Raw genomic sequence first — 27,932 nt, forward strand, 5'->3', positions numbered from 1 at the left:
GAGCCTCCTACACACCACGAAACAGCTGATCGGGAGGCGTGGGGAGGAGGGGGAGGCGCTGATTGTTGGGGCTGCTGGTTGGTGGGAGGCACTGGGAGCGGGGGTGGGAGCTGATGGCGTATTACTGTGGCTCTTTGGCAAAGTACGTTGGTAAATTCTGGCTCTTTCTCAGGCTCAGGTTGGCCACCCCTGAGCTAGCGTGTGTATGTGCATGTGTGTGCATTGCTGTCCTCTAGTTGAATATAACAGATCTGCTCAGATAGGAGTGCCTTTCACCTCTTAATTCCCACATAAGCCCCCATGGGGTGACTCTCCTCCCCTCCCCCTGCCATGGACTGGGTGACTGCAAACAAATCCCGGCAAATCCTCAGGAACCACTTTCCCAACTCTGCTGCTTTGATGCGCATTCGTACGTTACCACTGGGGATAATGCAAGAGGCTCACTCAGTGTGAGCCAAATTCTGCCCTTCTCAATGACACACACACACGTCTGCAAGTGGTATTTGGCCCTGGGTTTGCAGTTTAAATAGAAAGGATCAAATTCATTAAAGCCAGGGCTGGATTAGGCCCAAGGAGTTTCCAAATCAAATACACCCGACCTTTGCTAACCTCCCTGCGTTACTCCGCTGACCACCCTGGGGCTTCAGCCGGCTGAGAGGCGGAACTAGTTAACAAGGAAATATTGTCATGCATAATTGAACCCCTTTTGTCTAAATAACTGAACAAAGCCTGTTTGGGGATGCTAGATCCCAGGGTGGGTTTTTAGGTATTGTGTTTGTTCATTTACTCACGGAGTCACTAACTCGGGCAAATCCTGTCCCAGTCAGACATGAGCTTTTAAGCCAGGCTGTGCGGCCCACAGTATGAGCCAGTCCTCGTCCTGAGGTGCATCGGGTCTGGGCATGGTGAGGCCCTGATCTCAGTTTCAGCCTCTAGCCTCTCTTGTACTAGAAATAAATAACGCTAACAGCCCAGATTCTCAGATCTTCCGTCCTTGGGTGCTGATCAGGGGATGCCAAGGGAGCAGAAACCGCCTTCCAGGCTTTCTCGGGGATATCCCTAGTAGTGCAGAGGGCATGTCAATGTAAAAGTGGAAGGAAGCAGCAAGTGGAGTGCCCAATGTGCCTAGTCCTTTGGCAGTTTCCAGCTGCCATGTGATCTCTATGGGGCCATAGCCAGCTGGTGCAGTTTGATGCTGCTCTAAACTGTCTGAGTCCAGGGGTAGAGATTTAGGAAGCTGTAACTGGCCACATCTGGCTCCCAAAAGCCCTCCTCCTCCCCCTCTCCACTGTACTCAGCATAATCTGGGCCAGCAAGTGCAAATCAGTGAGGCTTCAGTGTCATTCACCTCACCAGCTGGCACAGAGCTGATTCTAGAGCAGGAGCAGGATGAATTCTGATGGGTGCAGTAGCGAGCCAGGCCTTGGAATCCAGAGCAGGCAGCTCAGTGCACAAGCAGGTTGAACCAAAGCTAAATGTGATTGAGAAAGGAAAAAAAAACAAATAACCCCGTGATGCCGTCAGACCTTACTGCGATTTCAGAGAGCGCTGGGATAGACATGCTATTTATAGGCCATCCTGCTTGCATATGTAGAGCAAACAGGGACAGGTTCTTCTCGGAGCTTATGTCAGAGAGGGCCTGTGGGGCCGAGTCTTGCAGGAGCAAGTCAGGCAGCGTGATGGGCTTTGATAAAGGGCTGGATCATTTTATAGGCAGGAAAAACAGTGATAGCTCTAACAACACCACTTTTTATGTCTCTGGCCTGGCCATCTGAGCATCCCTGAGTGCTTTGCCAGCTCCCAGACTGCAACCTTTCAACACCCTTGTGCGCAGCAGAGAAAGGCTGTTAGCATGTCATTCTCTCAGTGACGGGCCAGGGTGGGTGCTTGGCACAATGGCCTGCACTGAGGGGCAGCCTGGAGCTGTATTACCTCAGGGAGAGATTGTGGCTTGGGAAAGTACAGCCCTTTCCCCAACTTGGGGTTTCAGCCTGAGATAGGGTGACTAGACAAGCAAATGTGAAAAATCGGGACAAGGGGTGGGGGGTAATAGAAGCCTATATAAGAAAAAGCCCCCAAAATTGGGACTGTCCCTATAAAATCGGAACATCTGATCACCCTAGCCCCAAAGCTAAAAGCATGAGAGGCTATGGTAGGCCCATTAACCTCTGATGTGGAGCAGCCACTAGAGGGGGACATAGAGCCCCATTCGTTCCATGGGTACACATGCACCCTCCCTGTACCATCTCTTAGAATGGTTTAGCCTACACTCCCCCCACCATCTGCCCAGCCAGCTCCAGTGATCAGTGAAGAGGGGAAGTGGAGCCTTGGCTTCCCCCTTCCATGTCCCCAGGAGTGGTAGGAGGGAGTGCTCCTTCCACTGTCCTGAGCACAGGGGCTGCAATTCTTCCTGACCCCTGCATGGTGGACGCAAGGCAGGGGAAAGATGGCTCCTTGCTCCAGTCTAGCCTTGGGTCAGCGACTAGGAAAAGGCTGCCCCATTCTGTCCGAGTGCAACCCAGGCGGCTCACAGGATTCCTCCACGAGAGAAAGAAGAGACAAGGCATCTTCACCTGCCGCCGCACACAAAGGGTTAATTTCTACACCCTTTCAGAAGAGCAGGTTCTGGAGAGGAGGCAGGTTGCCAAAACAAAGATAGTCTGTGAGGTGCAGAGAGAGGCTCTGCTGGGGGCAGGGATAGGGAGGAGAAAAGAAAAGAAAAGAAAAGAAAAAGATGACTATTTGAAGGCAATCAACATCTTGCTCTTGGCATCTGGAAAACTCCGCTTTAATCTGCCACGGCTGTCACTGCGGTGCCAGAGGCGTTTGGGTGACAGAAGTGGGGAAGGGAGCTGCTTGTTAGCACCAATGTACAGAGGGTAGGGGACACAGGGCTGTGTGGCTATTGGAGAGGACATTGCTCACTGGGAAAGCATGAGCACAAAATTGTTGGGGAAGTGAAATCTGGGTGGTGTTTTGTGTGCCTGTCTGGTCACCCGCTGGAAGCTCAGCTGGATTCCCCATTGGCACAGGGAATCCCTGACTTCCTCACATGGGGGGTGAAACGGACAGGGCCTGTACCTCCCTTTTAGCCCTGCTTAAGTCCTCAGGCTTCAGTGGTGCCTAGGCATTGGGCTGGTCTCCTGCACAGAGGGTTGTGGATTTCACCCTTAAAAGCTCTTCTGAGGGCCTATTTTCCTGCCTGGTTCAGCCACGGCTCGCCCCAGACATCTGGAGTAAATGGACAGGAGTGTTGGGAAGCACATGGGCTTGGGGGTGATGGAACTGACTCCCCCCGCCCCAGCCCTCAGGCAGACTGTGGTAAGAGGCGGCCCAAAGTCATAACCCCAGGAACAATGTGGTGGCCTATGGGAAAGGACTCTGGTGGGTCTTTGTTTAGTTTTGAACCAGCAGGAGTCTGTGTCACAAACCCCAAGCAACCCTCACAATGGGAGCTAGCACAGAATCCACGGAGACCAATCTAATCTACCCCCTCCTCCCTAGAGGTACTGTATAGAGACTGGCTAGTACTTCAAAGGTAAATTCCCTGAAGATTTCATCCACGCTGAGCATGCGCCAACCTGGGGCCGAGCAAGACTTTTGCTGCAATTGCAGCTCTGGGCTGCCACAGGCTGGGCCCAGCCAGAATGGGCACTGGAACCGAGGGCAGGGATCTGGGCTCCCCTGTGCTCTCTGTGACCTCCCTGCTGGGCCTACCCCCCATGGCGGAGGCAGCTGCCTGGTTCGAATACAGAGGGGACAAGAGGCGGACCTGAGGGAGTAGATTGGGACCAGGAGCCTTGGGAGGAGACTGGGACTAGAGGGGAGGGGAAATGTGACTGGTAGTTGGGGTGGGGGTGGGGGCAGGCTGGGAGTGGCTAGGCAAGGAAACTGGAGTGGGAGCCAGGAAAGACTGGAGCTGAGGAAGGAAATGAGGGAGAGACTGGGAACCAGTAGGTGTGAGGGGGAACTGAGATCAGATGATGAGCTGGGTCAGAGAGCCACTGGGAACAGGGAAGGTGAGCAGGTTGGCAGGGGCTGACTGGAGGCTAAAGCCAGAGGAGAGAGACAGACTGGATGAAGAGTTGAGAGAGGTGGACTCAGACTGGCTGGGCAAGGAGACTGGGACTGGAATGAGAGGCCTGAGAGTGGAGACTGGGACTAGCGATGTGGGGCAAACTGAACTGGAATCAGGAGCCAGGAGTGGGGAAGAAACAGGACTGGGACAGGGACAGATTGGAGGGAACAGTACAGAACAGTCAAGCTTGGGGAGGTGTGGAAACAGATGCAGAAAAGACTGTGCCCACTGGAGCACACACCCCTCCAGAGCCTGGAATGGAACCCAAGATTCCTGAACCATATCATTTCTCTGCTGTCAGCAAATAGCTGTGAACCTACTGGCAAGTTGTCCCATCCCCCTCTTCTAGTGCTGGTCCAGAAAGAGGCTAATAATACTGCTATCCACCTACTACTACTACTACAGTTCCTCCATCAGCTCCAGCGGCAGAGATCTATGCTGGGGAGCAAAGGATTCCAACCCTGCAGATTCCTGGATTCCAAGGCCAGAAAGGAACACTGTGATCTTCTAGTCTGACCCCCTGCGTAACAGGCCAGAGAAGTTCCCCCAAAACAATTCCAAGAGCAGAGCTTTTAGCAAAACACCCAAAGACCTAAAGATGTCCAGTGATAGAGCATCCACCATTACCCCTCAGAAGTTGTTTCAATGCTTAATTACCCTCACTATTAAAAATACACACATTTCCAGTCTGAATTTGTCTAGCGTCCACTTCTTGTTATCCCTTTCTCTGCGCAATTGAAGAGCCCATTAGCCAATATTTGTTCACCAGGCTGGTACTTATGCACTGTGATCAAGTCATCCTTTAACCTTCTCTTTGTTAAGCTAAATAGATTGAGCTCTTTGAGTCTGTCACTGTAAGGCATGTTTTCTAATCCTCTAATCGTTCTCATTGCTTTTCTCTGAATCCTCTCCGATTTATCAACGTCCTTCTTGATTTGTGGACACTAGAACTGGACACAGGATTCCAGCAGTGGTCGCACCAGTGCCAAATACAGGGGTAAAATAACCTCTCTACTCCTACTTGTGATTCCTGTTTATGCATCCAAAGATCACATTAGCCCTTTTCACCACAGCCTTGCACTGGGAGCTCATGTTCAGCTGATTATCCACCATAACCCCCAAATCTTTTTCAGAGTCACTGCTTCCCAGGGTAGAGTGCCCCATCCTGTTTGTATGGCCTACCTTCTTTGTTCCTAGATGTACAGATTTACATTTAGCTGTGTCAAAATAACTCATATTGTTTGTTTACACCCAGCTTACCAAGCGATCCAGAGCACTCTGTATCAGTGACCTGTCCTCTTCATTATTTACCACTCCCCCAATTTTTGGGTCATCTGCAAATTTTATCAGTGATGATTTTATGTTTTCTTTCAAGTCATTGATAAAAATGTTGGGGCCAAGAACTGATCCCCAGAGGACCTCACTAGAAACGCACCCGCTTGATGATGATTCAGCGTATAAAGTTATATTTGAGATCTATCAGTCAGCCAGTTTTTAATCCATTCAAAGTGTGCCATATTTATTTGGTCCCGTTCTAGTTTTGTAATCAAAATGTTGTGTGGTATCAAGTCAAACACGTTACAGAAGTCTAAGTATATTGCATCAACACTATTATCTTGATCAACTGAATGCGTAATCCCATCAAAAAAATATATCCAGATTAGTTTGACAGGATTTATTTTCCACAAACCCATGTCGATTGGCATTATTTATATTACCCTCCTTTAGTTCTTTATTAATTGAGACTCATATTAGCCACTTCATTATTTTATGTGGGCGTGATGTCAGACTGCAATGAATCATATGGGGTGTCAATATGATGCCACGTGACAGAATTTCTGTCTGTTCAGTTTGCTTTTTTAAAAACCCATTAAATCACACACATTAAAAATGGCATAGGTTGCAAAGTCAAATACTCAAAAGTTAGGAAATTCCAGAACTAAGTTTGGTGTGTAACCTTAATTTGGCACCCTTGTGCATAGGCATTATGATACCATTGTTAATTACAGGATCACACACAATTTTCTTCCACAAAATTCTTGCCTCATTTGGTATGTGGCATGGATCTGCTCTGGAGACTAATCAGGCTGTGTAGTGAAGGAGGCTATTGCCTGTAGGACCTTGCCTCATTTGTTGCAATTGGGAATGGGTGTAGTGAAGGAGGCAGGGGATTGCAAGAAGAGAAAGAATGGTCTCATGGCTAAGGCAGTCAAATGCTGCCCTAGAGAACTGAATTCTATCCCTGCCTCTGCCACAGAGATTCTGTGTGACGCTGGGCAAGTCACCTAAACACAGCTTTTCACAGAGGGCCACTAATTGTGTGTTCCTCATTTTCTGGGTGCCTGAATTGAGATCCTGTGATCTGATTTGCAGAAGCACTGAGTTGCACCGCTGCAACTGAAGTCAATGGGAGCTGCGCTTTAAACACATAATGTACTATAAATAATACTAAGTTCTCTAAAACAACTGGGCCCTAGGTGTCTCTAAAATTAGTGGGTTTTACTTTTATCTCTGTGCGCTCCTAATCTGGAAAATGGAGATAATACCCTTATATCTCACAGGGGTATTGTGACGATGAATTAATATTTGTGAAGCACTCCTATACTGGAGTGACAAGCACCACAGAGAAGCCCATGAGGAAATTAATAATTGTATCTTCAAACAGGGTTGGAATAGTGTGCCGTAAATAAGGCCTGGGGCCACCCATTGAATAATGAGGAGAAAACAAAATATTGGCTAGCTGATCCTTCAGTGAGCACTGTCCAGCCTGTGCACTGAAGGAGACAGAACTCCAGGGGGAAAAAAGTATGTGATCACATAATTAAAGAGTGTACCATACAGCATACGCACAAGGAGGCCAAATTAAGATGACACAGGCAACCTTAATTCTAGCATTTCCTAACTTTTGAACGCTTGACTTTGCAACCTTAATAATGTTCTTTTAATGGAGGTTTTTTTGTGGTGTAGTAATTATTTATATTGCAATAGGCACAGACTAGGACCCCATTGTTGTAGGCAAGGTATAATACAATGTATTATATTATATGTAGCATGCATGTAAATATCATAGGCCCAGGGGCTTTTTTTTGAAGTTTTCCATTTTTCAGGACAACCCCAAATCCAAACATGTCAAAGTTTTCATTTTCCCCTTTATTTCCCTCTTTCTCTCTCCCCTTTTTAGTGGAAAAATGAAAAAGAGGGCAAAAAACAAACCACTCCCAGTTCCCAAAAACTGGAGGAAAAAGTGAAAAATTTTGAAATCAAAATAATTTTAAATACAGATTTTCACAAAATATTCCAAAGAAATGAACCCTTTTGAAACCGTTGGAAGAAAAATTGTTTAGAAAATTTTGAAAACACTCCTGGAAAAAAAACCTCTCTCTTTTTTTCAACCAGCTCTTGCATTAGCCATGAATGAGTAGAGTGGCCTGGGGAACTATTAATTGAAGGTCATCTCTAGCTGGGGAGGCATGTACTGGAAACAATGAGAATTCCAGTTAGAGGGGGGTGATGACACAAGTTGTTTTTGCTGATTAATAACACCCTAGCCTTGAACCTCGGGCGGCTATTCAGATAGGCACTGATGGGCTTTTTCCTCCCCCCCCCCCCGTGTCCCGATTTGAGGGGGTGCCTTTGCTCACTGTTCTCTTCCTTCTCCCATCCACTACAATTAGATGCATCTGATGTTTCTAGCCAGCAGAAAACTTAGGGCTGGAATAGCAGGGGTCATGATGGAAGCACTTTGGCAGAGCTGCGTGCGTGGGAATCTTGCACATTGCTTGCCTAACACTCTGCCTTCCTCTAATCAGTGCTGTCAGTTTCTCACTTTAATGAGTATCAGAATGCACCTAATTATCTCTAAAAGACTGTATGGGGGTTTTCTGTACAAAACCCTAACAGCCAGGGAGGTGGGTTTTGAAAGGCAGAGAAAAGCAGAGATTCAGTACAAGGCCCTTTTTGACAACAAACAAAGCAGCTGCTGCCAGTGCTGTGATCAGCTTGTTGTTATGAATGTTATGAACCCTGGTGCCTTCAGGGGATTGATTTTCCCCACCACCACCCTGGCCTCCATGCTGCTGCTGTGGGACCCAGAGGTCTCCGGAGAAAATGCTGGTGACGAAGGTGGGACAGGAAGAAAGAACCCCACATGCATTAAGGCAACCGTTGTCTCTCAGCTCCTCTGAGGCATGTAATCAGCTAGCAACCCTTTGGATTTGTTTTGATAGCACAATCGTTAAACTCAGGGTAAACTAATCCACCTCCACCTGACAGAGCCTTCTGCACTTGGATCTAAAGAGTCTCTCTGAGAAGGACCTGCATGGCACTGAGGATTTGCGCTGTTGTTTGCTGGGTGGAGCCCAGCATTCAGGTTTGCTGTCGGTCCTCTGTGAATCGAGTGTGGGAGAAGCTTGTGGGGCATGTGCTAAGCTAGCACATGGCCACAAACTGGAATAGCAGGGAGTGCTGATTAAGTCACATTGGGGAGCAGGAAGAGCAGGCACTGCTAAACGTCAGGGCTGAGGTGCCTCGGGGGAGCGGGGCAATGCTCAGGTTGGCACAGCCAGAGGTGAGGCAGGGCAGGGTGGCAGTGCTTTGGCAGAGCTGGGTGGGCACTGAGAGAGCCAGGGACCTACTGCGGAACAGGACCTAGGGGCGCTGATGTATGGGGGCCCAGCACTGATATATGTGGGGGCTTTGCTGATGAGGATGGGACACTGACCATAGGGTGTAACAGGTTTGTCAGAATAAAGCTTCTCTCCCTCCTAAGTCCTCACACATGCTGACTTAGGAGCAAGACCTCAAGGCCAAAACCCAGCCCCTCTGACAGGTGCCTAATCCATACCACTAACCATCCAACAAAGCCCAAGGCCTAGCCCACAACCTCTGATGGCAGGAGCATCTGCCCCTCCGACTCATCAGCCAGAGTAAAGGAGGCTTTGTCTGAGGTAAGGAAATGGGGCTGGGACGTTTCTTCCTCCCAGGTCAAAGCAGAGGGACATGATTCCAGAGAGACAGGTACCCCAGGCAAGGGACATAAGGCTTCTGAGACGTGGGCCCCACACTTGTGGCTGGAAGAGGACAGATCTCAGACATAGTCAGGGGAGAGTGGGATAGTGGGATAAATAGGGCCTATCACCAAACACCAGCCCATGCTCTTTCTCCCAGCTCTCTATACGCAGACCCCTTGGTCTTCTTCCCTCAGCCCCTGGACAGACTCTTCTTCTCAGTCCTTCCCGGACAGGGGTGCTCTCCCTCCCACCCTCTTCCTTGCTTCCCAGCACGTCACCCCCCTGCATAGTAGACTTCACCCCTCTCACTGACTCACTGTTCAGCTGGGCCCCTGAGAGGAGCTGGGCCCACAGCCCAAAGATGGTGATGGAAAGGAACAAGTGACCGAAATGAAAAAAAAAGCACCAAACCTGAGCCTCCATTCTCCCTCTGGAATAGCCTCTGGGGTGGGAGCAGCCCTAGGCTGTCAGTGGTGGTAATTCCTAGGCCAGGCCAATTGTGAAGAGGGCAGGCATGCAGGCATGCTTGGCTGCTCAGGGCTTTGCAGTCTCACAGCTGCAACTCCAAGCGCTTGTCTGCTCTCTGACATGGTTGTTGTGCTGCCCATTTAACCTAATAAAAACCCACATGGGGTGCCATCACTGGAGCGATGGCAGATACTCCGGCTGGCTGCTCCCCCCAGCCTCCCCTCCATCTCTCCCAATCACCCTTCATTAAACCGGCTGAAAGCCACAGCCTGATTTTAATTAGAAAAAAATTGCAAAGATTAGAATGAAATTGGCCAATCATTGTTTATGGGGCCATTGTTTGGGAACACAGCAGGCTGGTAAATTGCCTCCATGCCGGGCTTGCAGCGAGTGCAGATGTTGCCAGGGATGTGGGAGTCCTGCTAAACAGGGCTTGGTCTGTACCATATGGCACATTTTGCAGGCTGCAGATGTTGAGATGTTACTTACCAAATTACCCAATACCAGCACATGCTGCCAACCTCCTTCCCCCTGGTGGTGCCCCTCCATAGGGCGAGGGGGCGCAATGCTGGCAAAGCGTGGGTATAAACCCCTGTGCACTAGCAGGGTTTTTGACAGGGTAACAGCTGAGTAGGAAGGATGATCTAGGGGATAGGGCACTGAGCTGGGACCCAGGAGATCTGGAGTCAATCCCTAGCTCAGCCATAGACTGCCTGCTTGACTTTGGGCAAGTTGCTTTGTGTTTCTCAGTGCCTCAGTTCATCATTTGTAAAACAGGGTAATACGGCCCTTCCAGGGTGCTATGTACCAAGAGAGGTTAAGCGTTTGAGTTCCATTGGTCAAACTAGTTTCCTTTCCTGTCCCCCTCCAGTCCCAGAATTCCCACCTCCAGGAGGTGGCATAGCTGAGCAGACTCTCACACTGTGTGGCAAAGCATCAGATCGGGCCTTCCCTTCCACCCCGTTCCTGCAACAGCCCTGTCTGGGGATAGCAGCAAAGGTGGCAGCCTCACGCTGCTTTGAGAGCTCTGGGCGGTGGGGCTGTGTACACCTGTGGAGGGTATTCCTGAGGACCCCTGCTGCCTTCTGTCCTACTCCCATTCATAAGCAGACCCAGACGGGTCAGCGGGAGTTTTGCCTGTAGTTTCAATAGGAGCAGTGTTTCTATGTTAGAGACAACACTATATTTACAGGGTAATGACATTTTAAACCTCAGTCCCCTTAGCTCAGGCATAGCCCAGGGAACGGCCGTGTCCTATAGCCCAGTATCTTAGATGGGGAGGGGCAGAGTGCCAGGGCAAATGATTTTAACAGGCCAGAGCCCCAGCCTTCCGAATCCTTTTTATTCAATCTCCAAGTACAATTATATTTACATGTAAGTACATCAGCATACCAGGGACTGAGTCTCCTCTCACCTACAGCTGTGTCAAGCTGTGATGGCCCCCTCAAGGACTGAACTCACAACCCTGGGTTTAGCAGGCCAATGCTCAAACCACTGAGCTATCCCTCCCTCCCCTTTGGGTAAGACACTTCATCTAGTTCCCCTCCCACCCCTCATCTACTTAGGCTGCAAGATCTAAGGTGCAGGCACTCCCTTGCCATGTGTGTACAGTGCATAGCACACTGGGGCCCTGATCTCATGCTACTATAATACTGATCACCATGCGCCTTTTTTGAGTGCCAATACAAAACCATCAGCAGTCTTTTAATTGATTTCAGCTGGCTTTGGCTCGGGCTCTCTGAAACCATCTGCAGGGTGGGAATTGCACGAGGAGAAAAATGATCAGCTACTTTTGTCTTGTGGGTGGAATCCATCAGCCAGCAGTCCACACCTGTCTGTCACCGGAGAGGCAAGGGGGAAGCAAACAGCATAGCTGTGTGCATGCGCTTTTCATTTCTGAACTTCGGCAAATGTTCCTCCAGATTAGATGCAGCCCTCTGGCAAGGTGTCAGTGGAGCAAGCCTGAACTTTTGGCATCTCTGCCTTAGCTCTGAGTACCGGTCTATATATCTAACCTTGGAAACATTTCCAGCACCCTGCCCACCAGGAATAGCTGATACACACAGCTGCATAGCAGAGCAAAGGTTTCAGCTGCAGAATTCCCAGATGGGATCACTGTGCTGTCAGCCGAGTCCACATAGCACTTCTAGCCTGGCCACACTACCTACAAATGTCTTGCACCATTAGCTGGTGAGCATTCTCACATGCACGCCATTCCACCCATCAGCCCTTTGAGACTGGGGATATGTCCCCCTAAGCATTCACTGGGCTGCGGTGTGGGGAAATGCCTGTGACAGCCTACGGGTTAATCTGTTTAGATCAAAGGGTGGTAAATGCCTCCTTCAAATCGTCATCTGCTGTGTGTGGATCACATGTGGTATTATGACAGCAGGACAATTCCCCAGAGAAAACCCTACTCAAAGGGGCTCTCCCACCCAGGCTGTGGTGGCTACCTAGCTGGAAGTCAACAGTTGCTTCCAGTTTGGATTGGCCTTTTAATCAATGGACTTGCTGGTTTGAATTTGGCTTACACGTGAAAAGACTTTGGATGCCTCAGCAGCAGGGGATGGGTAGATTCAGAGACTGGAAAGCCAGAAGGGATCATTGCAATCATCTGGGCCAACCTCCTGCATCACCCAGGCCAGTGAACCTCACCCAGTGATCCCCACTTTAGGTCCTTAACATGTGGTGGAACCAGTGCATATCCTAGAGGAGGCCATCCATGCAGTCTCAGCTAACGCTGCAAAGTGACGGAGCATCCCTTGGGAAGATTTACCTGTGGTTCATCATCGTCACTGTGCCTTACTCCCAGTCTGAATTTGTTTCATTTCAACTTCTTGCCATGCCTTGGTCTTTGGAATAGCAGCTGTGCATGCAGCTTCCATCCATTCTCTCTCACCCCCACCTCCTTTGAACTGAGCTGGAATTGTTTCCATTCCAGTCTCTCCTTGCGGCTGCCAGAGCAGAGTTATTGATCATACGAGGGGCGCATTGGAGGGAGCTAGACCGGGTAGATATAGTCTGTTACTGCCAGTTATGAGAGACTCTGGCTAAATCCCTAATCTATTCAGTTCTCTGTGGGCATACTTAATCAGGTGATATTGCAATATCCCTATCCCGGTTTCCTCCAAAGGAGATGTTTCCAGCACACATGTGGGTATACATGGATTTGTATTGCGCTGCATGCCAGCGGGGGCTCATGTACTCCACCACAAAGGCAGCCAGCACGCCTGTAGGACAGAGCATAGAGGGAGCCGGGCTTTGCCTGGCTCTGCAGACGAAGGGAGAGCAACTGAGATGATGTGAGGTGGTAGCTGAAGGAAGGGAGGCTGCCCTTGTGATTACGGGAGGTGGTAGCTGAAGGAGATGGAGGCTGGCCTTGTGGTTACAGCCCTGGGCTGGAATGCAGGAGACTTGGGTCAATTTCCCTGCTCTACCACTGACTCCCTTTGTGAGCCTGGGCTCTGTGCCTCAGTTCCCGATCTGTACAGTGTGTAATGGGGTGGCACCCCACCTCTCAGGAGTACCCGCTGGCTGGGTGTGTCTGCCCCTCTTTCAGTCTGTGGTGACCCCTTTAGCCGAGTCTCACACAGTGTATATGGAACACAACTCAAACAGAGCCCTTCTGGGGTATCAGTGCAACAAAGTTGTTCAGTGCTGCTGGCCCTGGGAGGGAGCCGTGCCCTCAGGGCCTCCTCCGTGGAGACTCTTCTCCTGGCCTGGTCTGTTCTGGCCCCAGTTGGTCCTCTTAACAGTTCAGATCCCTTTCTGGGGTTTATCACTGTCCAGTTGTAGGTCACTTCCCCAGTGGCCTATGGGGGAGGCTCAGACCCACCCACTACTCCAGGTCCCTACCCAGAGACCTTAAGAGTCACAGCCACATGCCACCATGTCCCTTTAACAACCACTTTCAGTTCTCTGGGCCACTTCCCTGCAGCCCCAGTCTTCACCAAAGCTTCACCCTTACCTCAGCCAGCCAGCGACTCTTTCTCGCTCCCCAAGGCCCTGCCCACACTGAGCTGTCCATGGTGCTGCAGTTCCCTTCCACCAGCCAGGAGCACCATGTGCACTCCTCTGGCTGTAAACAGCAACTGAGTCTGGGCTGCACTGCAGCTCCTTTTATACTAGCCTGCAACCCTGTGAATGGCTAGCCCCGATTGGCTACATCCCACGCAGCCTCTCTATACTTGGAGGACCCCTCTACTATACTTTCCTGGGATGGGTATGGGAGGACCCTAGTCCAGCCCGTCACAAGTGGGGATGAGAATCCTGTCTAGTCTATTAGAGCGTGAGCTCTTGTGGGCAGAGCCCGTTTCACGAGGTGCCTTTTACAGTGCCTAGCACAATGGGCCCTGATCTTGCTTGGGTCTCCTCGGAGCTACCTTCACCCCCCCCAATGGAAGGCAGTGCAGTGACCAGTACATACTACAGCCTTTGTGACTGTGATGGGGATTTATGTTCTCTCCTGTTTCCCCACCCTCCCCTCCCTCTCACCTGGATACTGGAGTTCATGGCTGCTTTTCCTTGGCTTCTTTCTCCAGAGAGTTTGCCCGCTGGAAGGTGAATAACTTGGCCTTGGAAAGGAAAGATTTCTTCAGCTTGCCGCTGCCCTTGGCCCCCGAATTCATCCGGAACATCCGCCTCCTGGGACGAAGGCCCAGCCTGCAACAGATTACGGAAAACCTGATTAAAAAATATGGGACGCACTTCCTGCTCTCCGCCACTCTGGGAGGTAAGTGCCCGCTGTGCCAATGTTATGCTCCTGGGGCCAGATCCTCAGCTGGTGCAAATTGGCATTGATGTCAGTGACGTTAAGTCCATTTCCACCAGCTGAGGATCTGGCCCAAGCAAGATGGCCTCTACCTTTCCTGCCTCACTTATGTAGCAGCATCAAGATGTGAGCATGGTCTGCCTGGTTCTGGGGATGCTGCTTGCTCTCGGAACCACTGTTGCTGGCTCAGCAGTGGAAGTGACGACCAGCCAAGATCTTCCAAAGTGGCTAGTGATTTTGGGGTCCCAACCTGAGAACCCTGAAAAGAGCCTCTTTTTTGGAGGGTGGATGTGCTGCACTTCCTGAGAATCAGGCCCCTTTCCGGCATCTCAGGTTGGGTCCCTCAAACCACTAGTCACTTTGGAAAATCTTGGCTGCTGTTGGTTTGGTGGGGCCCATAAAAACAGCAACTAGTGTTTGGCAAGGAGAGCAGCAGAGAGAGGAGGTGGGTTTTAGAAGAGCCGCATAGATGTTTTCGATGTCTGGGAGCAGCTCGGAGCAACGGGGTACAAGCAGCAGCAGAACAAGCCCTAAATACGAGGGCTCCAATAAGCATGGGGACTCTTTACTGAGTGACCATGGGGCTGGGAGCAGACAGACATTTCCACTTAGCCTAGGCTAACACGTACAGCTGGTTTCAGCACTGCCAGGCCTGCTGAGGGTCAGGCAAGGTGTGCTCCATCTCCGAACGGAGCAGGAGAGTCTCCTGTGACTCAATCGCAGTCCTCTGGCCAAGCGTCGCTGGGCCCCCCAAAGGAATGCCCCTGATGCTCCGCAAGCACTGGGTTGCTTAGCATTGGGGGCGAGGCCTGGAGCTCGGCTCAGGGCTCTGATGGGGACATGAGAGATGCAGGAGAGATGGAGGGAAGAAGTGGAATGGGTTGTATTTGTGTGCTAGCCTCTCTGCCCTGCAAATTGGGCCGCTGTGCGAGGGCCAAGGCAGTAAAAGATAAGATGCGATGGCCCTTTAATAAGGGAGACTGGTTCTATAAATCCACCCACAGGGACATGTCCCCAAGCAGAGGAAGGGCCAATGTGATGGAGAGATGGCCTCCAATGGTGCCCTCCCGTCTGCCTGTAAGAACCAGTTGGGATTCCTGGAGGTCTCCGTGTGATTGAGCCTCCTAGTTGGGCACTGGCGAGGAGACCAGGGAGTGGCAATGTCTCAGAGCCGGCTCAGGAGGTGGGGGCTGTGACGCTGCTTGGACGACCCAGGGCTCGGCCTCCAGGGTCTGATTAGAGTGGCTGGAAATCAGAGGGGCTGCAGGTTGACGTCCCCCACTGGGCCAACTCGCACGCCTGCAAGAAGCCTCGTGGGGCAGACGTACCCAGAAGCCCATCCTTCAGGCTTGTATTGCTGTGAGGGATGGCCAGCCCAGAGGGGCAGCAGGGAGGCAGGCTCTGGCTCCATTCCTGCCCATGGATGACTGACGGTGAAGCAGAGTTGAGCGTCCCCAGAGCACACTGACCGGCTCGCATGCCTGTGCAGGAGAGGAGTCCCTGACCATTTTCGTGGACAAGCGCAAGCTGAGCCAGAAGGCAGAAGCGGTTGGGACGGGAGGGGGCGGGAACAGCTCCACCATCTCCCTGGAGACCCTGCACCAGCTGGCCGCCTCGTACTTCATTGACCGGGAAAGCACGCTGCGCAGGCTCCACCACATCCAGATAGCCACAGCCGCCATCAAGGTAATACCGCCACTGAGCTCGGAGCAGGAGGCCCCAGGATGGGGAAGGAGGGGGGTGACAGCAAGGGGGACCCTGCCTATCCAGATAGGGGTGGGGGATTAGCACCTCTGGCGTTAGCTTTCCAAAGTAAAGCAAAGGTGAAAGGGGTACAGAGCTCATTCCAGGAGGGATGGGCTTGCAAGTAATTACTCGGCTTATTACAGTAGCCACTTGACACTCCTGATGCTGCACGAACACATTGGAAGGAACTGTCTCTGTCCCTACAAACTTACAATCAAAATACACAAGGCAGATAAAGGGTGAGAGGGGAAACTGAGGCATGGGGAGGGACGTGACATGCCCAAGGTCACCCAGCCGGTCGGTGGCAGAACCAGAAAGAGATCCCATGTTTCCAGACTCCCACTGCACTGCCTTATGCACTGAGCCATTGGCACAGGGTGGTCCCTCCTCAAATGCCCCTCCTATGGTAGGCTGCAGCATGATATGTGCTCCTGCCTCAGTTTCCCCTTAGTCCAGCTGTAAAGAGAGACAGTCTGTCTGACTGTCCAGTTCAGAAGCTCACCTCTAGGCATAACTTGTATACATAAAATAGTGCATAAAACACTCATGGTAAAACAGTTCTCCCAGTTCCTACAGGAACACACATCGAGATACAGGGATTTCTCCAGTCCCCTCTTTGGGGACAACGCTTCCAGGTCACCCACCCGTGAGTCCCCCAGCACTCCTTTCCCAGTCCCTCTCTACCCTTGTTCCAGGGCCCCTCTCTCCCAGCCAGCCACCTGCTCCTGAATCTTCTATCCTGAACACAGCTCAGCCCTTTTCAGCCTCCCGGCACTGGCTCTCCAGCTCAGGAAGGGCGGCAGGCTAACCCTTCCACTGGCCTCCTAGCATTTCCTTCCTATTCCCAGGGAAGACCCACATCATTTTCTCCTCTCTGCAGCTTCCCGGTCTCCCCCAGGAAGCTCTTACCTGTTACCCGCTGATGCTTTCTTTATAAGGGTCCAGCTGCCTTCTTTTAACCCCCGTTGGGCAGCTGCTAATCAGTCACAGGTGCACTGGACTCTGTTCCCTCTCACAGGGCCCAGTCATGCTGTGACAGCCACTCCCTCACAAGGCATTGCCCTCTGGCTGAGAAAATTTGAGTTTGGTGGCTGCTTCTGCTACAGAACATGTGTGACCTCGAGCAAGTTGCTTCTGTTCCCCCCTCCGATGCAGGGCCAGTAACGCACTTCCGTGGTCTGGCCTGTAAGGGGCTGTCTCTTGCTCTGTGTTTGTACAGCGCCTGACACAATATACATAAAGAATAATCAAATATCTGGGCAGGGAGCCTTCACCAAACCCTCCAAGCGATGTGTCTTGTCCTGACCACCCTTAGCAAGCTGATGTCTTGCTTTCACCTTGTACCCTATGTTGAGGTCTATACGGGCTCCTGTGGCTTAACCCCCTGGGTATCTTATATGGCTGAGAACAATCCATCAGTAAATAAAACACCAGCTTCATCATAAGAGCCAGCCACAAAACCCACCACTCAGTATCCCACCCCTCCACTCCAAACGCCTACCATTAAACTGCCCCACCAGGCATCCGTTCACAGCACGGACCAACACGGCATTCTTATGCCGCGGTCTGCAGCCGGTGTTCTGTCATCAGAGTGGGGGGCTCAGGGAAACGGCTGGTGTCCAGACTCACAGGGCGACATTAGCCAGAGTTCTGAAAAGCTCCCCTCCACGGCTCTGCCGGTGCACCTCAGCCCTGACCTGCAGCCCACTACTGGTCCAGTGCTGGGCTTCCACACCCTGCTCTGTTGTGGGTAGGGAAGCCAAGTCAATCTCCTCGTGTGGTTGGAGACTGGGCTGGGAGGCTCCAATGTGAACCCTTCCTGAGCTCTGATCTTCATGCCGTAGGCGGGGAGAGCTCGCTGTGGAAGGGGGAGGGGGCAGAAATGGTGAGTGGTCGAAGGAATAAAACAGTGGTCCAGTTCATATGAAATAGAAGGAACATGGGAAGAGGCCAGAAGAGCGCTGAGGTCTCCTTGTGAAATCCCGGCCCACGTGGCCTCAGGCGATAGGGTGACCTTGGAAAGCAAACGTCAGGGCCGTCCCTCCTGAGGGGGGCTGAGGAGTTGCTGCTCTTGCACTGGCCTTGCTCTGCCACAATCTGTGCCTTTCCTCTGAAAGTGCCACGCTGGCTCCCAGCCTGGAGCTGCTGTGTACAGACTGGGCAAAGCTCTCCTTGTGGTGGGTTATATAGAAGGGGGCTCAGCCTCTACCCTGGTCTGTTTCCCTGACAATGGGAGGCCAACCGTGCACCTCCTCCTTCCAGTCCACGTAGGACCCAACGTAAATGTATTTCCTCTCACCCACTGGCTGCTGACAGCATGGCCCAGAGGATGCGGCCTGAGTTGGGGAATCAGGAGATCTTCTTACTAATCTGGGCTGTGCCGCTGAGTTACTTGGGGCAAATCTCTATGCTCTGAATTCCTTCTGTAAAACAGAGCTGTGCTTTGAGATCACTGGAAGGCTGTTCTCATCTTGGCCTTTGGGGATCGCCTTGTGACTGTCGGATCTGACCCCCCCTCTGCTCTTTGAAGCCCTCTGTGTTAATTTGATTGAACTGAGTGGATCTAACGAGATTGATGAGCATAGAGCAGGTGTGCCACATACAGTCAGGGGAGGGGAAAGGGATCTCCTGGTCCCTGTTCTCCCCACCCCTGCCCCGATGCTGTACTTGGGATGCAAATTGTGGCTGGTTGAAGCCCAGTCCCTGCCCCGGGCTCTCCTCCCACAGCCTGGCAATTATAACCCCGTCTCTGGCAGCCAGTGTCCTCGCTGGGAGGGGAGAGGGAGCCAGAGCAAGGTTAGCGCCTTCCTGTTAGTTATGGGAAATTGGCCACGCTAACGAAGCCGAGCTGCATCAGGCTGGAGGCAGAGCTGCTCTCTGTAAACAGGCCAATTAGCAGGCAATTATTTCCCCTTTCTCCCAGCGCTGCCGGGCCGCCCGTCTCTTGTCTCTCGTGCTGCCGCAGACGCCCTCACTCGGGACTGCTCTGCCGGCCTGGCTGGCTCCTTGTTGGCAGGAAGGACAGCCCTGCGGCCTCTGACTTACATTTGCTTTCCAAGGTCACCCTGCTGCCTGAGACCACATGGGCCGGGATTTCACAAGGGGACCTCGCCGCCCTTCTGGCCTCTTCCCATATTCCTTCTATTTCATATGAACCTGATCACTGTATTGTGCCTTTGCTGTTCACCATTTCTGCCCCTTCATGCTCCTTCTGTCGCCCTGCCTGGCCTCCAGGAGCTGAGAACAGAGCTTGGACTATCAGAGCTCTGCATGTTTTCAGCTGCAGGCTCAGACCCTAACTGCTGTGGTGTGATACAAACGCCAGGTCCTGCCTCACTCGCTCTCTTACTACCCCCTGTTCTCGCAGGTAACTGAAACCCGGACGGGCCCTCTTGGCTGCAGTAACTACGATAACTTGGATTCAGTCAGCTCGGTTCTCGTCCAGAGCCCTGAGAACAAAGTACAACTGCTAGGTGAGGATGGCAGCCTTCCTCCTTTCATCCCCCATGCCTAGCAACAGCCAGACCAGCCCCTACAGAGGTCATCGAGGGAGGGAGAGGCCAGTGAGAGAGAGTAGGGATACTGAAGCAAGGAGAGGGGTAGGGCCCCAAGTGGAGGGATGGGGATAGTGTACAGGAGTTAGGTCAAAAAAGGGACCTATTTACCCAGAATGCCCTGATGTTGGGGCGCATGCCCCATGTCATAGGTGATCCCAGTAGGTTACGGTCATGTCTTCATTGCACGCTGACTCCTATCATTGCCCAAGCATGCACTGTCCCACTAGTCCCAGCTGGGCCCTGGGACCCTATAAGGTTGGATGGAAAGGTGCTTTGGAGGGTGGGGGAGAGAAGCTGTGAAGTGGGGGTTAAGAACTACTGAGCTGCAGCACCCAGCGCTGAGGGGTAGAGCCTCAGCTGGTGTAAATCGGCAGAGCAGCCCATGGAGCTATCCCCAGTGACCCCAGCGGAAGAGTCAGCCCTGGACGTTTGGCTGGACCTGATCCAAATTGCTGCCGATTCTTTGGGTCTGCAAAGCTAGGCGAGGGGTCTCCCAAGAAGAGGCTTCCTGATGAGATGTCCGGCGTTTCAGTCCCGGTCACAACCCATAAGCGAAGAACCCACATAGAGAGCTGGGGACGGGACCCGGGAAAAAGTGAATTCAGCTTTTCCAACTCTCCCAAAGATTGAGGGGCAAGGCTGAGTTTGGGGATGAAGGTGCCAGTCATTACTCAGTTTAACCAAATTGGTTCAGCCATCTCTGTCTCCGAAATGCCAGGAGAGACCCTGACCCCTGAGAGTCCCAGCCAGTTTTGCAGGTTTAAAATTAGCATCTGCACTTTTGTAGCCTCTCTGAACCGAATGTCTGCAGCTGGAGAGATCCATCCCTTCCTTGAGCGGAGCTTCTGCCCTGACGGTTATTGGGCAAAGTGGGGAGAGGTCCTCAAGTCTCAGATCACATCATGTCTGATGCTCCAGGGCCAGAACCTCCACACATGTAAACTGGTGTCGCTCCGCTGCGGTCGAGGTCGCTACATCAATATTTTAGACTTTGGGCCAGAGCCAGCCCTGGTATCAGTGGATGTGGCTTCACTGCCGTTTGTAATGCTGAATTTGGCCCAGTTCCCCGCAGACAGGAAACACAGAGTGCTGAGGTACGTGTGGGGTGTTGGCTTGTCTCACCCTTCCTGGGACTCTCCCTCTGTGCAGGGCTGCAGGTGCTGCTGCCCAACTACCTGCGGGAAAGCTTTGTGGCGGCCGCGCTCAGCTACATCACCTGCAGTTCGGAGGGAGAGCTCATCTGCCGGAAGAATGACTGCTGGTGCCAATGCGGGCCTGGCTTCCCGGATTGCAACTGCCCTGAAGCCGACATCCAGGCAATGGAAGACAGTCTGCTGCAGATCCAGGATGCCTGGGATAATCACAATAGACAGTTTGAGGAGTCAGGTGAGGCCAGGAATGTGTGAGCTCACTGAGGCCCTCCCCTCTTACTGAGACTGCTGTGCTGGAATAGACCAGTGACCCTGCTAGTCTGCTGTCCTAGCTCTGACAGTGCCAGACACTTCCCAGTCGTATTAGCTAAGCTATTAGCCAAGATGGTCAGGGACGCAACCCCATGCTCTGGGTGTCCCTAAACCCCCAATTGCCAGAAGCTGGGAATGGGCAATGGGGGATGGATCACTCAATAATTGCCCTGATCTCTCCATTCGCACTGAAGCATCTGGTAACAGCCACTGTTGGAAGACAGGATACTGGGCTAGATTGGTCTGACCCATTATGGCCATTCTTATGTTCTTACTTCATTATGCAATAATCTACTTTCTGCGTGGAGATTTCTTCCTGACCCAGATTGTAATCAGTTTACACCTGGAAGAATGAGAATGTAGACCCTCAATGTTTATCCCAGCCAGTCTCACTGCAATGTTTTTTTATTATAAAATGTTCTTTCAAAATGTCTACACTATTTGCCTCAATGATATCCAGTGGCAGTAAGTTCCACAGGTTGATCATATGTAGACTTAAAAAAAACATAATTGCCTTTTAATTTTAGGGTGTCCCCTTGTTCTTTTGTTATTATGGATGGGGTAAACAGCAGCAGCTGGGATCACAGCCACATCTGAACCCTTGTCAATTTTAAACCTGAATTCAGTATTGTTAATGCTTCAGAAGCAGTGTGGCTAGTGGACAGGGCCTGGACTGGGAATCAGGAGAACTGCCCAGAGGGATAGGGAAAAGAGAATTACAAAAGATGCATGAAGTGGGATTTTGGAAGCAAAGGGGGTTCTTGCATTGCCCTCTTTCTCTTGGCAATCTGGGTTCAGATCCTGAAAGTCACCCAAGTGGAAATGGGTAGAGGGGGTCTCTGTCTCTCGTACTTATCTGAATCCCATTACTATAGTGTCTGACAGCTTCCCAGAGACCATTTTTGTTAATTACAAAGGGCCAGATTCTGACAGCCTCACTCATAGTAAATAGCACCTTAGAGCCTGATCTAAAGTCCATTAATGCCAATGGGAAGATTCCCACTGAGATCACTGGGCTCTGATTAGGGCATTAAGCCACCAAAGTTCCCAGTTAAAACAATGGGACCCCGGAGAGTAAAATGCCATTCAGTCGGAGTAAAGGAGTCAGCCTGTGGCACCCTAATTTTAGGCCCTGTTGGTGATCTCTGGCATGACATAGCTGAGGGTGCGGACTGTCAGGAGCGCAAGGAGACTGGCAAAGCTCCGTGGGTCCAGGACTGAAACAGCTGGTGTGGTGGTTTGCAAGGAAGGTGCAGTGGCAGAGCTGTTTGGGTCCTCACGACTGAAACAGCCAGTCAGGAGTGAGGTGCATTGGCCTAGCTGCCTGGGAGGAGCTTGACAGCTCAATGCCTGGCTTCGACCAGGGCTACCAGCCTCTCCACTAACACCACGTGCAATGGAAAATGAATCCATTAGCTCCAGTGCAGGGAAAATGACTTCCAAAATCTCTGCCTCGCTCTCCAAGTGGTCTCTCCTTTCCACGAGGGACACCCTTGCCAGGGGGAGTATTTAGGCCTAGCGAGCAGCTTAAAGGTCCAACCCTGTATGGGTGTCGAGCCATCCCGACTCCAGTGACAGTCAGTGGGAGCGGAGGGCTCTCAAGAGACATGCAGAGCGCCTTGGGGAACTGGCCCTGCCCCTAGGAATTCAATTCCCTGAGGAGTGTGTGTTACAGCTGCTGTGGCAGGATGTCACGGGGAACCAGTACCTCTTTGATTAAGTCTGGTGCGGGGGAACCAAATGATACCTGCCTTGCTTTCGCCTGGGGGAACCTGCTTGAGTCCCAAGTTGGACTTGTGTACAGAGATCTAGCGTGAGGTCTGGCTAGGAAAGGTGGGAACTGTCTGAATGTGAAGGATTGGTGTCACGGCTAGAGCATGCTCCAGCGGTCACTGGTGACACCTTCTCCGTCAATACATTAACAGCAACAGAGTGTGGCCTAGTGGATCGGGCACCTGACTGGGACTCAGGAGACCCTGGTTCTATTCCAGGCTCCTTTCATGTGACCATGGGCAAGTCGCTTCACTGTGCTCTGCCTTGGTTTCTCTTCCAACCCCATATCTGTCTGATCTAGTTAGAATATCAGCTCTCTGGGTGGGTGGACTGTCTCTGATTCATGCAGCACATGGGGCCATGATGTTCGTTGCCTACCCTTAGGTGCTACAAAAAGACAATAAATAAAACTGCATTTTAAATAAACTAGTGGCGTTTCCCATCTGATAAACAGGGAGTGTCAATGTAATTTACGTTATAGAAATGAATGAGACCTTATGATTCGTCTAACCAGGCAGTGTGACCTAATGGATCAAGCCCTGGCCTGGTATTCAGGGTGTATTCCCAGCCCTGCCACAGGCCTGCTAGGTGACTTTGGGTAAGTCACGTGCCCTGTCTCTGCCTCAGTTTCTCCAGCTGTAGAATGGGGATAAAGATTCAGAGCTCCCTTGTAAAATGTCTTTAAGATCTAGTGATGAATATTGCTAGATGAGAGCTCGGTATCATTACTATAATTTTATCATTTATGCGGCACTAGTGCTTAGAGTCCCATGCATTGCTCAAAACCCCTTTGTGCTAGGCATTGGCCATATACCTAACAAAAAGATGGGCCCTGCCACAAAGAGCTTACAGCCTAACTGTGTTTTTCATTGAGGGAAAAGGTGTCTAGTAACTCCAGCTAGGACATGTTCTGAGTTCTAATCCTGCCTCTGTAGCCCAGGGCAAGTCAAGCCTCAGTTTCTCCAGCTGCAAAATAAATACAGTGCTCCTCCCTGACCTAGCTGCGAGGGGCATTGTGAGGACGGTTTGCAGGGTGCTAAGTATTACTATTGTGTAATTCTAGCAAATCTACAAGCTATCAGAAGCCAAATTCAGAGTTGATGTGATGGGGGTGGGAAGGGCTGGTGCCATGGGGGGAGGAGGGCTCTGTCCCACCAGTCCTTGCAAAGAACCCCTGAGCTAAGTCCATTTGCCTGGGCGTTCTGCAGGGGCCGCATGTTTGGACTGGGGGCTAAGCCAGGGGAAAGACTCTAACCAGGATGACAGGCCGCACTCGAGAGTGACTCTGGCCTTATCAGATAGCTCTTCCTGCGTTACATTCCTGCTGTGCTGACTCCCCTTCTCTCCCCACAGAGGAGCTCCAGTCCCTGGTGAAGAGACTCCCGGAGGATCGCTTTGTGAACATGACAACAGTCTCCCAGTACTGGGCAATGGACCTCGACGTGCAGCATCGCTACCAGCAGCTGAGCACCAGCCTGAAGCTGCTGCTCAAGAAAACCCATCGAATCATCCGGCGTCTCTTCAACCTCTGCAAACGCTGCCACAGGCAGCCTCGCTTCAGACTGCCAAAGGAGAGGTACAGCATCCCTTAGCACCAGCTCTCGGCTGCCCTGGCCCAAGCTGGGTAGGTGGGGCAAGGCCTGGGACCACCGGGCCCATTTGTTACTCATTGCACTGACCAAACTGGGACTAGAAGGGTGACCGCCTCTCTCCTAACATGTCACGCCATGGACGCTGAGTAGAGAAGCCAGCCCTTGGTGACTGAACTGCTTTGCCCCCTTAGTGCTGGCTCTTCCAGGCTTGGGGCGGTGCCCTGGGGATCCTTGCCTGTGCCGTGGCTAACCTGAGGACTCCAATCTCCAGGGCTGGTCCCTCTCCCCGGAACAATAAATATGTCCAGGGGACAGGCCACCACTCTGACCCTCGGGAAGAGCGGTAGCCATGTTCACGCTGGCATTAAGGAGCCTTTTCTCTCTTGCCTCCTTCTCCTTTAGATCTTTACCCTACTGGTGGAACCACATTCAATCCTTCCTGTACTGCAGCGAGACCACCCCGCCGGGGACTTTCCTGGAAGACAGCCACAGCTGCACCTGCCCCTCCGACCAAGTCTCCTGCCAGGGGTCCATACCATGTGCCTTGGGCGAGGGGCCAGCTTGCGCTGCCTGCGCCGAGGAGAACAGCACCCGCTGTGGGACCTGCAACCCAGGCTACATGCTCAGCCAGGGCTTGTGCCGTCCGGAGGTGGCAGAGTCCCTGGAGCACTATCTGGGCCTGGAAATGGATCTGCAGGACTTGGAGCTCAAGTACCTCCTCCAGAAACGGGACAGCCGCATCGAGGTGCACTCCATCTTCATTAGCAACGACATGCGGCTGGGGAGCTGGTTCGATCCCTCCTGGAGGAAACGCATGCTGCTGACCCTCAAGAGCAACAAGTACAAGCCAGGGCTGGTCCACATCATGATGGCCCTCTCCCTCCAGATATGCCTCACCAAGAACAGCACCCTGGAGCCAGTCATGGCTGTCTACGTCAACCCGTTCGGGGGCAGCCACTCAGAGAGCTGGTTCATGCCTGTGAAGGAGGGGGGCTTCCCGGACTGGGAAAGGACTAACGTGGATGCCTCGGCCCAGTGCCAAAATTGGACGCTCACCTTAGGAAACAAGTGGAAGACCTTCTTTGAGACGGTCCACGTATACCTGAGGAGCCGGATCAAGTCTCTGGATGACAGCTCCAATGAGACTATCTATTATGAGCCTCTAGAGATGGTGGATCCATCTAAGAACTTGGGCTACATGAAAATCAATAGCTTGCAAGTCTTTGGCTTCAGCATGCCATTTGATCCGGATGCCATCCGGGACCTGATCCTTCAGCTAGATTACCCATACACCCAGGGATCCCAGGACTCGGCCCTGTTACAGCTCATAGAGATCAGGGATCGGGTGAACCGGCTTTCACCGCCCGGCAAAACCCGGCTCGACCTTTTCTCTTGCTTGCTCCGGCACCGACTCAAGCTGGCCAACAACGAAGTGGGAAGGATCCAATCCTCCATGCAGGCCTTCAGTGCTAAAATGCCAAGCCCCATGGAGTATGAGACTGGCAAATTGTGTAGCTAGCCTTGGGGCACCTGGAATCTCTGAGGAGGGGCCAAAGAAAAGGGAGGGGGATGGAGAACCAAGACTTCTGAAGGTCCTTACCTTAGTGCCAACCGCGTGCTTCCTCGGGACACCACGTGACCAGCCACAGGGATGGCAGCGTGTGAAGGATGCAAGGAGATGCCCGGGCCATGGCAAGAGACTGCAGGGCAGCAGATGCAAAATGGTTAGAAAGGGGAGCCAGGCCTAAGGAGATAGGGTGCTTACCTTGTAATGGCTTGTACTTCTCCCCCTTCCAAGTCACAAATGACAATTGTGACCAGGCAGGAAAATCAACAGGTTATTTCACCTGGGAACAGGCCCATGTGGGGAGACAGCTGGTGGGAGGTGTCTGCCCTAGGGAGGAGACATCTGGTAGTACCTCTGCCTGTGAGCCGAGCCAGTGCTCCACACAGAGCTGGGAGGCGAAGGGATGGGCGGCAAGACCTCAGACACCCAGCAGGCCAGAGCTTCACTCCCACCCACCCTGTGGGAAGAGGCCGGCTGCGGCCTTCTTCAGCGCAGGCACTTTTGTATTCTTTTTAACAGACGTTTCTACCCACATCCCGGCTTTTCCATTCTCCGTGTCACTTTCTAAGTCGTCGTATTCCCTGCCTCTTCCTCCCGCCCCCGCCTGCTTTCTGGCACCATTCCCTTGATGGCGGGGGAAGAAGCTGGCCGATCCCAGCTTGAGGGTCTGTGGGACAGGCAGCCCTGCCTGAGCTCCCCTATTCCCACATGGAAGGGGGAGCACTCTGCCCTCCTTCTGCAGCACGGCACCATCAGTGCACCTCGGTACATTGAGCCAAGATGTTCCATTATCGACATGAGCCGCGACTGGGCACCTGGACAGACACACCCATCGTTACAGAGGGTGGAGCTCTGTGGGTAGCTTCTCCTTTCAGGTTTTTATTTAATCAATTGTTGGGTGTTTTTTTTTTTTTTAAAAAAACGTATTTATTTGGGGGGAGGGGGGAAGAGGATTCAATTCTTGTCGATTTCTCCAGCCGAGTTTCACCTTAGTCAAATGTATCTGGTTTAATATATTTTTTAAAAGATTGCCTTTTGAGCAAAACAAAACAAAGTTGAAAACAACGCGGTCTCGGGCTGTGTCTTTTTGACTGGAGACACTCTCTGGGTGTGTGTGAAGAGGTGGTCGGCGTAAACGTGGACAGATACCTAGGAGCAACTGTCAGTAGATGGGGTGCAGAGGTGGAGACATCAACGGCCAGGTGCACGTGTGATTACGTGTGGTGTTAAATAGGTATTGATGGTTCTGAGACGGCAGGTGTGGCTGTGAAATCAGAGGGGGTTGGGTTGAAGGTGGGGGGCTATAAAGAGATCTGTCCATGTCCATCCACACACATGTAGCAGAAGTTCCCAAGCTATTTTTGGCACGGTTGCCATGGCTCCTTTTCTGTTTTTTTCCTCCTCGCTTAGTTTTGCCTTTTGTTTGAAGTCTATTTATAACCCTTGTACCTCTGCTCCTAGCCACACAGTTCAGGAACCCCCACTGATTTGAGCACTGATGCTGGTTTCTCATTGTTAAAGGAAGCCCCTGTCCTCATGTGTGGTCCCCTGGCTGATGGCTGCAGCCAATAGAACCTGTAGCAAGATGCTGTGGCCTAATCCTCAGCATTGGCCAACCTTTGCCATCCCCTGAATCTGGGGGCAGCCAGAGCCTAGTTGAGTCCTGGGCGCAATTGAGAGTGGCCTTCGGGCTGGGGTAAGCATAAGGGACGCTGCCGTATGTGGGGAACACCTGGAGCACACTATGCTTTCCCCCACGCTGGCCACGACCCCCATGCTGAGGGCTGCAGGAAGGTTGGGTACAGTCAGTTATGGCAGCTGCACACCACCTGTGGGATTTCCCCAGATGGGCTGTCTGATGCCGCATGGGGGCCCCTTTGCATCACTGGAGGGGCTAGAGCTCTGGAG

At 52.0% G+C, this 27,932-nt stretch overlaps 1 protein-coding gene across 2 annotated transcripts in view; it reads left to right on the forward strand.

Moving 5' to 3' along the window:
- Positions 1-27,089, forward strand: part of BRINP2 (BMP/retinoic acid inducible neural specific 2) — a 51,828-nt gene extending 24,739 nt beyond the window's left edge. For both annotated transcript variants that reach the window (XM_048859741.2, XM_048859740.2), the window contains exons 3-8: positions 14,097-14,287; positions 15,816-16,012; positions 19,440-19,545; positions 20,779-21,015; positions 24,219-24,441; positions 24,860-27,089. In XM_048859741.2, the coding sequence (XP_048715698.1) occupies positions 14,097-14,287; positions 15,816-16,012; positions 19,440-19,545; positions 20,779-21,015; positions 24,219-24,441; positions 24,860-25,976 (2,071 nt within the window). In that variant the 3' untranslated portion in view covers positions 25,977-27,089. The remainder of the gene's footprint in view (positions 1-14,096; positions 14,288-15,815; positions 16,013-19,439; positions 19,546-20,778; positions 21,016-24,218; positions 24,442-24,859) is intronic.
- Positions 27,090-27,932: the final 843 nt, after the last annotated feature.

The sequence above is a fragment of the Caretta caretta genome, chromosome 8 (assembly GCF_965140235.1).
Source record: "Caretta caretta isolate rCarCar2 chromosome 8, rCarCar1.hap1, whole genome shotgun sequence".
Classification (NCBI taxonomy): Eukaryota; Metazoa; Chordata; order Testudines; family Cheloniidae; genus Caretta; species Caretta caretta.